At 35.0% G+C, this 14,303-nt stretch overlaps 1 protein-coding gene across 4 annotated transcripts; it reads left to right on the top strand.

Annotated features, from left to right (window-relative positions):
• The first annotated feature begins 233 nt into the window (after positions 1-233).
• On the top strand, positions 234-10,907 carry LOC107029224. Of its 4 annotated transcripts, XR_003574459.1 has the most exons (5): positions 234-961; positions 7,099-7,185; positions 7,264-8,851; positions 9,658-9,775; positions 10,708-10,907. XR_003574459.1 is itself a non-coding variant. In XM_027911830.1 (4 exons), exons 1-4 carry the CDS (start codon positions 596-598, stop codon positions 9,702-9,704), a joined length of 2,088 nt encoding a protein of 695 aa, XP_027767631.1. In that variant the 5' UTR covers positions 234-595; the 3' UTR covers positions 9,705-10,164. The 4 variants fall into 4 exon arrangements, 3 of the variants coding, with proteins under 3 accessions (XP_027767631.1, XP_015086078.1, XP_015086077.1); XM_027911830.1 differs by lacking the exon at positions 10,708-10,907 and having other exon boundaries at positions 9,658-10,164; XM_015230592.2 differs by lacking the exons at positions 9,658-9,775; positions 10,708-10,907 and adding an exon at positions 8,957-9,452.
• The last annotated feature ends 3,396 nt before the right edge of the window (positions 10,908-14,303 follow it).

The following is a 14,303-nucleotide window of genomic DNA, read 5'->3' as shown; positions in this document are numbered from 1 at the left end:
TATTTTTCTTACAACTTTATTATTTAAATTGTTGAAATATGACATTATATAACGACAAAAAATAATACAATCATCACATTTAATATACAATATAATAAGACACATTAAAAAGCAATACGTAACAATCACGTGAACAACATATTAATAAAAACTCAAAAAATTATAAATAGATTAAAATTTTAAAAAATTAAAAATATATTTAATGATATTTGAATGCTTTTTTCACTGTCATTGTGCTTATGGCGAAAGAATCGGTAAGAGCATATCGTAATTTACCTGGTTTGTGACTCAACCAACCAAAAGACTCAACGCAGAAAAACTATAGAGAGACTAAAAAGGAGTGAGAATGAGCAAAAAGCTCCATAATTCAATTTCGCATTCTCTTCCAATTTTCTGTATATTAGGGTTTCAATCACTTTCAATTTTCAATTTATCATCATTATTCATCCATCTCCTTATTCACCTCTGACACCGGATTTTTTTCTGTAAAACAAACCCTAGTGTTGTGGTTTTTTTTTTTAAATTCTTGGTCGGAGAAAAGTATGTAAATTTTGGGGTATTATAAGAAATTGTGAGAATTTGGGTTACGAATGCAATGATGGATGATTCGGAGAGAGTGGTATTTGATATAAGTTCAGATGAAGAAGTGGGTTTTGTGAAAAACAGAGGTGGCGATGGTGGCGGCGGCGGCGGTGGTGGAAGAGGGAGCGATGACTATGACTGGATAACGGAACTTTTGGGTGAAGGAGGGGATGGACGCAGCAAAGATGATTCTGATGATGTTGTAGTGGTGGGGGAAGTTATTGTGAATCCAAAACAAAATTTGAAGTTGATAACCAATGCTGACGATAATGATGATGATTGTGTGGTTTTGGAGGAAGACCCTGATAAGCCTGTTGAAGTTGAGAATGATAGAGGTGATGATTCCGATGAATTGCTTGTTGTAAGCGAAAAGGGTCAGGTACTGAGTTTTGCAAGATCACATCTTTATTATTTTTATTATTGTTAGAGATAACACCTTTTTTTAATATTTACCCAATTGATCTAGTTTCTGTTTTGTTTGCTTCAATAAGTGTCTTGATTTGTGCTCGACAGTTTTAAGTTAGTAGTGTAAAAAGACCTAGCAAAATGGCAAAGGGAATGAATATACAAAAGAATAGAGGAAAGATTATGAACATGTGGAGTTTTAGAGAGATGATAGTCTCTGCTCATTTCTCTTCAAATAGTTTATGAATTCACTTTTAGATTTCTTGGCAGGATCTTCTAACATTTGCTGGTATCTTGTTATGGTGATATCAAACAATCATCTGTTATTTTAATTCTGTGAATTACAGGAAAAAAATTTCTTCATCTAAAACCCCATTGAAGCTCCCTAGGTTTTATACACATAAAGATCTTAGGGTAGATAGTTGGGAACAAGTTATCCCGGGATCGTTTATCCCATGATTGCTATCCCACCTTCAATGTGGGATAAAAGTAACACTACAATCCCGAGTAAGTTATCTCACGAGTTTATCCCAACCAGAATAGGATAAACTCATCCTAAATTTAATCTTGGGATTTGTTAATACTTATCCCTCCTGCCAAACAAGCCCTTAATCTAGAAATTACCAATAATAAAATAAGAAGGATTTTAAACAAGAAACCTCCTTCTACATGTCATCAAAAAGTACTATCGAAGGTGGAAAGGTGGAAATTTGGTAATCTGAAACACTACTTGTGCTTTTCACTCATTTCTTCGGTATCATACATCTGTGTGGTTTTTTCTCTCACAAAGACGGTAAAGTGAGAAGCATAAGGGACCTGAGTGGCATGTCTGTGTACTGTGTGTGTGGTGGTGGTGATATGTAGAGAGTGTGGCATGAGAAGTTGAGTCTTAAGTTTGGAGAACAAAGCAAAACTATAAAGGTCCAATGGAGAGTGCCATGCTGGGTAGGAAGAGAGACCCTTCACTGTGTTAGTTATCACATGGCTTATCTCCTTAGCTACACCTACAATTGTATTTCTTTTTTAGTACAAATTCGAAAGGTCCTTTGGTTGTTCATTTAGGTCTTCACATCCTCCAGCCAAGTGTATCTTATAATAGTCCTTTTTTATAAGAGTGATGACTGGACCACTTTGTAGTTTGTGCGCACCTCAACTAATTCCACTGTGTAACTGTTACCTTTCACTAGCATAGGTACTCCGTCCACCAAGCTTGGATAGACGGGAAGATATCACCTAGTATTTTTCGCCGTGAACTTGAGACCTTGTTGTCTTTTTTTTTCCTTTTACGGATAGGGAAACAAAAAAATGGTGGAACTTTGGTAATATGAAGTCTACCTGTGCGTTCCACCAATTTCTTCTGTATGATACATCTGTGTCATTCTTTCTCTATGTTTTAGTTGGGCTCAATGTCAAAATTGAAAATTGCTTTTGCACCGCTATTCACTTTTGTTCAAGAATAATATTTATTTGCATGAAACCCGAAATCACATGTCAAACTAGTATGCATTCTGGAGTTATAATCAATTAGTGGCGAAAAAGATCTTCCCTTGTAGATTTTTGTTTTTCAAATTCAGTCACATTGGGTATGGGCTTTCCACACTTCCCCTCTTTTATGGAAGTGTCAGGCTGTCTTTATGATTATCTATATTAGCTAACTAGTGGTATCATATTAATAGCCGTAGAGGTGTTCTTTATGTGTCTCCTTAATCTTATTCTTGTTGCTTCAGTGGGTTTGTGTTGATTCAGACTCAAAATATGTTTCTTCATGGTCATTAGGCACTGGTCATTCTCTAGCTTGTTACACTACTAGATTCTCTCTCTTGAACCTTTTCTCAAGTCAGAGCATGCCCTTCATGTTGGGCTAAGTTTCATTTTTCTTAGTCACTGTCACACCACCTCTGCTTGATTTGTTAGACGCACTATCTTATTAGGCATAGCTCAAGTGAGATGCATCTTTTATTTATATTGGTTAAGGCTTTTCCCTCAAAATCTTTATCTTTACAATGTGGCAATAGGGTTATGGTTAAATGATTAGCCAACATGAATCTTTCTAGTTGGTTGCTTTTATATTCTTACAAGCCATCAGGGATTAGTATGGTTGCTAATTTGATTTTTTTTCTTGAATTTTCTGGTCGTAGTTTTGTTGTAAATAGACAAGAGGATTTGGAGGTTGTAGAGTAGATTAGCCGCTAGCTGAGTGTTCTCTTGCTTTTCTGAGGGATAGGCTTGGTGGTAGTACTTGTACCTACTTTCTTACATTTAGTACTAGCACTATCCTACGCAGGGGCCATCCTGAGCATTGTAATAGTTTTCTCGCTTGCGTGAGTTTGCTTTTATGTATTCCCCTTTACGTAAGAACCTATATTTGCCCCGGTGTGGGCCTGTTGCTTTATGCATTTTCCTTTCCCTAAATGTGCCCCCTAATTCATTTCGCTTTGTATACTCCTTGAAGGAGCGTTTTGATTAGATATATGAAGCTTATATTTTTTGGGAAAATAGAATGGTCTAAATATGACGCATACGTCTTTCAAACCCCTAGGCTGGAGCCTCCCCTTGACAAAAAAAGATGTCACATTACCTGCTTAGGACGTGCTATATAACTATTTATGTGCTACGTGTTATAACTGCTCTGTGTGATTGTATTGCTTTGTTCAGGAAGGGCTAATCCATTCTTTTTCAAAAATATCAAGTCACTATTAAATCTGTGTCCAAATACTCTCCGAATCTTGAGTTTCCCAAGAAAAATCCAAACCTTTCACTCTTCAAATTCTAAATCATATTCTCTCATCTCAGAATACGATGAACTTGCCACCCTCAAATATGGAAAGAGCTTTGAGCTTACAAAATACAACTGCTCCTGTGGAAAATAACATTTGTACTCTTTTTGAAGTCCAGAATACCAAAGGAAAACATGTTTAATTGATCTAGCAATGAGTTTATCCTTCTCTGGCACATATCATAAAATCATGTATCTAGACTCTAGGATGAAGGAGAGAAAAAGGGTCCTAATCCTGTATGGCTAAAGAAGACATTCGGTTGATTATTGCTGTAAGAACCTTACTTACTTGAAATTAGAACATTTGATGAAATAGTAGAGTGCTGTTGTTACAATCAAGTGATCGTTTGTGTGCTCTGCTATCTATTTTGTTGTGGATTATGGCGGAAGTTGGAATTAAGCATTTCTCAAGAAGTATTTTATTTTAGCAAAAGTAGACATTGGTAAAGGTTACAATGTACTGAAAGTTTATACTGCTAGTAACCTGACCAGAACTCATTCATTTATATGAACAAGTTCAAATGGATACACATGATTATTAACTCAACTCGGAGAGGATGTATTCTTTTCACCTTCTAGTAGAGACGGGTCGAAAGAAGAGAAGGGATCATCCCCTGAAGTTTGAAAGATCCACATGTTTACGATTATCGGATCAGTGGAGAAGTGGATGTGTTTTCTTCACCTTCAAGTAGACACGACTCAAAAGAAGAGAAGGGGTCATCTACCGAAGTGATTATAAGATCAGTGGAGGAGTGAGTATCAGTGGGCAGTGCATGTATTTAAAGATGAACAAGCAGAAAGATAGTAGTGACCTTGTCACTCACGCCTTCATGTCATATCTCGTTTCTATGCAAGAGCATATTTATTGCCAAGTCGAACAATAAAAGCCTTGTATAAGTTTATTGATTTTAGGGTTATATGCTTCTGAATCAAAAATCTAGTAGGCATGAGTGGAAGAGTTGGTGAGGCAGGATACAAGAGTTGATCTGATTGTGCCATATAGATGATAGATGACTCCTTAGGAGCTTATTATAATCAACACTAGAAATCATGACGATCTGATCCCTTAAAGGATTTTGATTCTGTTCAGATTACTGTTGCAGCATCAGTTGGCTGCAGTTAAATGGATCCCTTGAGGGCGAGGTCCTCTATCTCGACAAGAAATTTCTATCATTTATCTTGGAAGCCAAGTCAGAGGTCTCCAGAATGGGGTAGATCAAGCCTCAGTGACTGTGAGCTTTATTTTTCAGAGAGACAAAATAAGAATGGACTGATAAAGTAATATATCACCATGAAAAGTCTATCATGTTGCTTCTTCCATTTATATGTTTGCCAATGACTGCCTAAACGACATAGATGAATTAAACTGCACCCTTACATGATCATTATGCTTTTGTGTGTGTGAACATGTCATAATCTTTCTGGTTGAATCCCAGTACACTTGGATTTTACTACAGAGTCTTGCAATATTCCACCCTTAGTAATGAGGAAATTGATAGTTAACTTACATCATTTAGGGTAATGCCCACTCTTGCCTAACTTCACTTTTCTCTCTCTGCATGTGTCCATGTTGTAAACTATGTTTGTTACAGAAGGTCAAACATTGAAGTTTGGTTGACTTTAACTGCACCAATTCCATGTAATGTTCTCTTAGGAGGTGAAACTGACTGAGTGATAGTAGTCTGCCTATCACATTAGCTAGATGGCTGTATGTCAGAGCATTCCATGGAGTTGTGTGATTTGATGGATAAGTTACCCCCCCCCCCTTCCAATGTGTGTGTGTGTGTGTGTGTATATATATATATATTTTTTTTTTATTTTTCCTTGGTTCTCATTAGCCCTTGTACTACAGAGGACATTTGCGACAATTTAGTAGTGAATTTGTGAAGGTAAGTTTACACCCCTTCCTCCGGTGGGCAATTTATCAATTCTGGAGATGAGTTTACCTGCACTTTTATCGTAGTAAGATGACCCATATAATTAAGGGAACGATGCATATAGGTAGTATTTATATGTCTATAGACAATAAAGACGGCATATGTTAGAAGGGAAAGAAAGATGGGATCCTTACAGACAAATCATGCTACACCCTTCTGCTCAATTCACACAATGCAACATCAGTTTTGGCCTTGGAGAAAAGTTTGGAAAAGCCATGCCCCTTGCAAAGTTCAAATCTTTATTTGGTTAGTACGCAAAAATGTATGTCTTGCACAGTGGAATTTGCAAAGAAGAGAAATGCACATTCCTGTAGATGTGCATTATGTGAAGAGCAACCAGAGGACACTAACCATCTATTTCTGCATTGCAACATAAGTGCTCAATTGTGGGACTCAATTTTTTATCACCTTGGGCCTAAAATGGAAAATGCCTAGAGATGCATAGGATCTTCTACAAATTTGGCACAAGAGGGAGCTGAGTGGGCATAAATTCAAGACTCTGGAATGCATTACCTGCAACAATTTGGTGGGTTATCTGGAGAGAGAGAAACTCAAGATTTTTTTTTGACGACAAGGGAAATCCGCAGCCGCTACCCTTTTTGGGTGCGCACAGGATAAAACCCTGCTCATATGCAATAGCTCGCGAACCACATAGGAGAGGTAACCCGCACTAGGCAAGCTTGGTGCGACGAGCTCGATCCAGAAGGCAAACCCCTTGCTTTTGCTGGCAAGGGGTTTCGAACTTGATACCTCCAACATGGAAGTCCCAAGCTCAAACCACTGGGCCACCCCGAAGGGTGAGAGAAACTCAAGAATTTATTGAAGACAAAAAGGAGAATGTAATTAGTCTCAAGTCTCGTTGTATTTCCTTTTTATCTTTTTGGAGCAAAACAAATTTACATGATTCTCTGAATCGGCCATGATTGACTTGAATAGTTCTCTAGACAACCTGTGAGAACTCTTTTGATGTATAGCATACTCTTGATGCTGATACTTATATAAAATTTTACCTTGCAAAAAAAATACACAAGTCATTTGTTACCTAGTCCTATGTCAAGCTTGCTTAACTTGTGGTTGGTAGTGAAATAGCTGCTTTGCAATAGTTCTCCTGCATGATCTTTGCACGTGATGGGGGCTAGATTGGTCCACTATGAGCCATGCTCAAAGAAACATTGATGAGTTTTTAATGATGAATGCACTTAATATCAGTGGCATTGCAATTTTTGTGGAGCAAGAAGTGTTGAATGGAGAATTCCCCTAGTCTGTTATTGTACATTTTGTCACACTAATTTATTATTACAATGATTATAATTGTCTGGTGTATTTTACGAATCTCACTTGGGAGTTTGAAGGTGGTCTTTTGATGTTGATTTCTTCTGCTTGTCTTCCTTTTTGCAGATTGCCTGCAGAGATTATCCTCATTCACGACATCTTTGTGCTAAATTTCCCTTTGGTTCTACTCCCCATGAACAGCACTGTGATCAGGTAATTTATCCTTCATTTGAATTCCATTTAATTTGAGCGAAAATTTGTTAGTCTTGATCACTGTTCTCTTAATTTCAGTGCCATTGTTATGTTTGTGACACAATTGCTCCATGTGTCTACTGGGGCACTGGCATTTCCAGCACAGCCCATTGTCATGCCACTGACAAGGACAAGTTTTGGAAAGCACAGAGACAAAACACAAGGAAAAGTGATAAAGTGCTTCCACTGGTCACTCCATGCCGTGGTACTTTAGTATCTGTCCCCCCACCTGTAGCTAACCAAGCTCCAGGTTTTATTCACAGAGTACCCAATTATCCTCCACATACCCAAATGTTTAGACAAGCCCCGATTCGTCCTTGTTCCATGTCAAGCAGTCCTGGGTTACCAAATTCAACTACACAGCAGTCCACTGCTCTTAGAGACAAATTTCATAGCCATGTTGTCTCTCAACAGTTGCGCAATGCAAGCATTAATGTTACTCCAGGGGACAGAAGGCACAGTGTTGGTCACATGGGTCCCCAGTTTTTTACTCCCCGGACAGCATTCAAAAGGGCAGGGTCATCTGGACAGGCGTTTGCAACTGATAGATCTGGATACAATTCACCAAACACTTGTTCTGTGCCTCAATTTGGTAGAACGCATTCTTCATCGGTTAGGTGGCAGGTGCCTTCTGCCTCACGGCCTGTAGGCTCCAATAAGTATATTGCTTCCTCCCAGCACAATGCTAGCATACTTGGTGCTAGGGCTGTTCCTTACCAACCTCCACTACAGAGGCAGCCTGGTTTTGTGGGTGTGCCTGCAAATTATGCTCCATTGGGACCTCAGATACCCGCTCAGCCCCATGCTGGGATACGTGGTGTTAATGCTGTTTCTTCGCAACATCAACTACCTCGGCAGCCTGCTCTTCTGGGTGCACCTGCAAATTATGCACCAATGGAGCCTGAGATCCCTTCCCAGCCCAGTGCTGGCGTAGTTGGTGCTCATGCTGTTTCGTTCCAACCTCAGTTACCTAGGGAGCCTAGGTTTTTGGGTGCATCTACAAATTATGCACCAATGGAACCTCAGATTCCTTCTCAGCCGCAGGTCAGTGTTTGTGCAAATTCGGTGTCTTCGGAAGCTCCAACATTCCTTCTACCATATGCTAATTCATCACCTTCTCAACCTCACTTGTCTACACTTCCTAGTGTTCTAAGTGAATTTGAAAGTCTTGTTTCCTGTGAAAATTCAGTATCCTCCCAGTCACAGGTGGGTAATATGTATAACAACCCACTGTCATCTGAAGCCCAAATGTTCTCTCAACAGTATGCAGACGGAAACTCTGGTAACAGTTTGCCTCAGCAAACTTCAGTAGCCTACCTTCCTGAAGGAGGGAACACTTCTGTAAATACCACTGCTTCTCAGTATCTACTGGCCTGCCCGACAAATGCTGGCACTGCTCTTGGAAATTCAACTACCCCGGTCTCCCAGTTGTCCAATCAGCCAGATCGGGGAACCTCACCAAACATTTCGGTTCCCTGCAGTGGTGATTTGCCTTGCCCTACTACAATGGAGAGCACTTTTGGAAGTAGGTGTGAGAGCACTTTCTCTTGCCAACCTGAACTATGTAGACAGCATATTTCATCATCATCACCTGATAGCAAAAATATTTCCCAGCATGGGTATCAAGGTGAAAATTCTTTAATTCCAAATTTCGAAGATTTTGACTTTGGTTGGGAGACACATGTTAGCCAAACTAACAGTTCGGGTAATGTATATAATCCTAAACCTGCAGAGACACTGGAGGTAAGTAGACATCCTCAGTTAATGGAAAATATAGCCGATTTGGACATTCAGTATGGTGATTGGTTAGTTTCTGCACCTTCAGACGCCCCAGTTTCAACAGGATTTAACATATTGTCCCCTGAAGCTTCTCCCATAGATTCTGGATATTTTGTTGACTTCTGAATGTTGGTGGCGTCCTTGACGAAACATGGCCTTCTGGTTTCTTCAAAGTTTTTTCTTTTAAAAACAAAATTAGGAATGCTTCTCCCATTTAAAAGGTAGCAAGGTACATAGGGTTAAAGAGTTAGGGTTAACAGGTTAAGTTTTCTTCTGGTGTAAACTGCTTTTGTTTCTGAAACACAAACAAATCCATTCACCTGTAAATGGTACTAATCTCTTATGTTATGCTATCTAAATGACAGCTTTTTTTTCTGAAAAACTGATTCTAGTTAAGAGATGTGATATACAATTGTCAATTTTTATGAATATCTGTGGCCTGGAACTCATTGGTTTTGTGGGTTTTTCCAGTTTTGCAACAGTTAAAAAATTCATCTGTACTTGGTGCTAATTTCTTATGTAAAGCTAACTTAATAGCAGCTGTTTTCACTTGAAAATGGACTAGTCAAGATATGATTTACAATTTTTTTAAAAATGGATATCTGTGCTTTGCCTGGACCTCAATGGTTTTACTGATGACTAGTCTTGTAACAGTTGAGGAATTAACCTTGTATCTGCTGGGCAACAACACTGGTGGTTAGGTGATTCTTGCCTGCTGTCTAAGTCTTGCTGGACAAAATTACGCTGTAATTGTGTTGATGGGAGATAACAGGTACCATTTGCAAGTTGACTGATACTATAGTTAATAAAGAAAGAGAAGTAGAGAAACAATGCTTGGTTGGTTAGAGGTTGTACTTTGGAAATAAAAGGCTCTTGGCGGCATGATTTATCAATGTTGGATTATGGAAGGTTATATATCTTCATGGAACAAAAAGAGGTGGGGAGGGAAAGGATAAAGTAGTTAGTTTAGATTTTGGTGAAGGGGTGAGATGGCCTTCCACATATAATTTTCTAGTTATATGATCGATAAACATCTTCGATGAAAAATGTCATATAAAGTAATATTTTTAATAGAGTATAAGATAAAATCTTCCATCAGAGAATCAGATAAATCAAGCTTACACAAGAAAGAATCAAAATTTAGCATGTATTTCTTTTATATATTAATTGTCAAACATGTGCGCGTCGAGCCATGTAGTACCTATTTATGTAAAATAATATTTATATTAGTCGAAAACTGATTTTGAATATTACAATTATACAAATGAAATAATAGATTACAAATTTATATGAATGATCAATGTAAATCTCTGTATCTGGATTTGATTGTTAAGGTCATAGTCACTGCATATCATCTCAATCGATAAAACTGAATAATTAAAGATTAATTTGAAACATGTGAATTTTCTTAGTTATTTTGATTCATGCGGGAGATAGTAGCGGAATATTTTTCGCAATTAGCGAAAGCCTGAGCAATACTCCGTAAAGGTAATGGCCCATGAAACTTAAATATAGTAAAAATTAGGCAAATCACATAGTATAAGAAAGAAATTTGAAATTCAAAAGAATCTTATTCCTATTCATTCGGATTAGAGTCCAAAACAGGTATATCATCTTCTCCATTGTGATTTCTTCCTTTTTTTTTTCCTTTTTTGCGTTTTCACTGTTTTTCCTTTTCTAAAAGATCTGTAGTTTTTTTTCCAGAATTGAAACCTTCGAAGATTTGAGTTGTAAATCGTTGCATGACCCTATAGTCATGACAAATCCAAGTTCTAGCAAGAGAACTTCTGCAAAGAGCAAACATGCATCTACTTCGAAAGATCCAAAAATCCCAAAGAAAAGGGGTAGAAAGGCGGCACCTCCGACTATTCGACCAACACTACCTACAATATGTACATTTGTATCCCTATCCATCCTGATTTTTGTATCTTTTTCATTAGTTTGATGATTGTTTTTTTTCATTTAAGTATCGTTTATTTCAATTTTCATTTTACTCATGGAACACATAATTTTTTTGATACTTTTATGTCTTACACATAAATACTAATGTTTCGTAGATAATATTTTAAGTATCAGTTTGATATTTTTTGATACGTTATTTTATTATGTCTATTTATATAACAACTAATGAAATATTTAGGTATTTGTGTATCTTTTGTGTGTTGCACACGAACATTAATGTATCTAATCTGTTTAAGTTTGATGTTTTGTTATTATTTAGTATCCCTACTCTTTCACTAATTATCAAAAATCCCTTTTTAAATATTATTTCGGATACATAATATTGCAGACCGATACTTTAATCAAAATGGACGGATACTTAAATTTTTAAATTGTTGTTATCAGTTTACTGCATAAAAAAGGGGATCAAAAAAGAAAATTATAATTAATCCTACAAATCACGCGGATGTTTAACAATTCTACCAATCAGCCTTCATAAACCTCTAACTGAATTAGGCATTTTTGAATTTCAAATTGTGAAATCTTCTCATTTTTCTAAAAAAAAATAGTAAACGTTTGATTCTTTTTTATGGCTATTTTTCTTTTTATTTTCTTTTGGTTTGGGATGTTGTTTTGGCTTCTTGAACCTTTGGTGTCAAGAGATTATTATTTTATATTTGGTACAATTGCATCTATGTATTAGTCTCATAGTGTGTTATGCAGTTCCAATGAAATCAATGTCGGACAGAAGTGAGTGATCAATTTTGAATTGTGTTTTGAAAGAAGTTGTCTTGCCAACAAGATACAAAAGAATGTCCAGTAGATCAAGAAAAAAAGAAGAAAAATCGAGATGAAAAACTAACATCAAACATAAACTGTTATGGGCGATGTAGACAAGAAGACCACAATCGAAGAACTTGTACTTTCTTCCCAAAAGAATCTTGATCAATACTTTTTTGGAGTACTTTATTTTTTTAGATCTAATAATTTTCAAATTATAACATTTCTTTCCACTATTACAAATGTTTACATTAAAAAGTACTTTTATCTTATTAATTTCTGATCCAATAAATTGTAATATTACGTTTTTCAGTTCTGGTTATAATTTTTTATTGTTAATTTTTGATAAAGTGAATTCAGTGTACATATTGTGTATTGTTTTGTGTTTGATATAAAGTTACTTTTAAAATATATGTCGTATTGGCTAAGTAATTAATGTATATGTAACTGCTAATAAGTACTGAAATTACTATTACATTGCATTGATTTGTTTAACATAATGAATTTGATACTTAATTCTTTGAAATTTTTTTATATCGGATAATACAGTATCAAGTGTTGTACATGTACCGTATAGAGTTGTAATGTGTATAGGATAAGAGACATAATGTTAAAAGATACTAAACATATTGCAAATTTAGAGGATTGAAACAATTGTGAATATATAGTATCAGGTTTAATATTGTGAGACACATTAATTCGTGATGTTGAAAGAATGACAAATAATAATTGTGTATCATATACCTAATATACTTTTTTGGCTAATTTGTTTTTAACTTCTACAGATCAATTTGTGTTTTTGAAAGCATGATAAATAATAATTGTGTATCATATACATAATATATTATTTGACAAATTTGTATCAACTTATCATATAGTATCAACTATAGTCATTTATTTGTACCAAATTTATAAGAAACATAATGTTAAAAGGTACTAAATATATTGAAAATTAACTGATTTGTATCAAGTATAAAAATATAGTATCACGTGTTGTGATACATCCAAATGTTGTTATATAAAAATAATCATGTATCATATAAATAACAAAGTTTTGAAAAATCTTGTATCTGCTAATAATATAGTATCAATTATATATTAATTGTAATATACTCTATATTACAATCAATATAGAGCATAAAATATATGATATATAAAATCCTTATAATAGACAAAAGAACGTAATAAGGTATTAACAATATCAAATATTATATTCAAAATAAATAATTTTGTTACAAAAAAAAAACTGTAAAATTTGAGAAAACGTATCTTGAAAAATAACAAACCCTCCAATTAGTTAATGTATCTTAAAAATAATAAACATCAAAAGTTGTATGTGAATTGGTACATAATCACTAATCTATATGAACCAAGTCATCTTGTTGTTGTGGAGTGAAATAGCTCTTCAGCTTTAGTGGATCATCGCTATCGCTAACATATCCCACCTTGACCTTGTCGAGATCGTACTTCATTAATAGTGTTGCATATCTTGTGCGAAGGTAGTCAACTCAGAAAACATTAGGTGGATGTTGACTTCATCGCTAAAGAATTCAGAAAATGCAACTACAAACATTCAATCGTCACTATAAAGATTCTGCAGATACATTATAAAAATGAATTAAATTTTGAACAAAAAATTAATTACATGATACTTTATAGTAACTACAAAAAATCTTATTGTTTAGTTGATACATAATGATAATAATAGTAACTGATACTCAATACCACTTGATGATATTTGTTTCTGATACTAAATGAAACATCATATATTCATTATATGTTATTTAAGTATTGTGGTTAATTATTTTATAATATGATACATTATTCTGCAAATTGCATCTCATCAAAATAATTTCTACTATATAGTTTGATAGATTAGTGACAATATATCAAAAAATAAAAAAAATCAAAATTAGAATTTTATATAATTTCATCAGATTTAAAGCAAGGTACAAAATAATATGATAATGTATCATTTTTGTCAACATATCTAATTTTTTAAAAATAACTCACCAGTGATGAAGTTCTTCTACATTTGCTTTAAAAGATGAAATTACATCCTTCTTCGACTTCGTCTTCTAAATTTTATGATTCGTCATTGTTAATGAATCCTACAACCTTTTGGATCTATTTTCAGCTCAATAATCATCATCGGAATCATAATGAGTTGATTAGATCTATTTTCATGAAAGTTTTCATTATCAAAATCAAATACATAAGGCACCATACTAAAAAGAAGGAGCAGAATTTATATGTATAAGAAAATTGTAAATAAAAACATTAGTTTTTTTCAATTAAAAAAAATGAAATCTGAAGAATTGGAAATAAAAAATTAATGAAAAAATAGTCTCACCTCTTTAGGAACTTAAAATTGATGAACTTGAGAGACAATAGATTTAAAATTAAAAAATTGAGTGATCGATGTAACTGTTGATATATGGGAGTGATTTTAGGCGTAGAAATAGGAACAAAATCGTTGGATTGGAAGGGATGTGAATCGCGGGATAAATGTTATCCCTTTTTTTTTATGTTGTAACTGATAACAACAAACTAACTATTAAAGTATCGATCCGCTCTAA

The sequence above is a fragment of the Solanum pennellii genome, chromosome 9 (assembly GCF_001406875.1).
Source record: "Solanum pennellii chromosome 9, SPENNV200".
NCBI lineage: Eukaryota > Viridiplantae > Streptophyta > Magnoliopsida > Solanales > Solanaceae > Solanum > Solanum pennellii.
Note: the sequence above shows the minus strand (reverse complement) of the source record. Positions and strands in the feature narration are given on the sequence as shown.

Bases quoted from the DNA above. Each gene is read 5' to 3' on its own strand.
- LOC107029224 (XM_015230591.2), top strand. From the start codon at position 596: ATGATGGATGATTCGGAGAGAGTGGTATTTGATATAAGTTCAGATGAA. The intron at 962-7,098 runs GTACTGAGTTTT...TCCTTTTTGCAG, and splicing joins TTGTAAGCGAAAAGGGTCAG to ATTGCCTGCAGAGATTATCC. The intron at 7,186-7,263 runs GTAATTTATCCT...TCTTAATTTCAG, and splicing joins ATGAACAGCACTGTGATCAG to TGCCATTGTTATGTTTGTGA.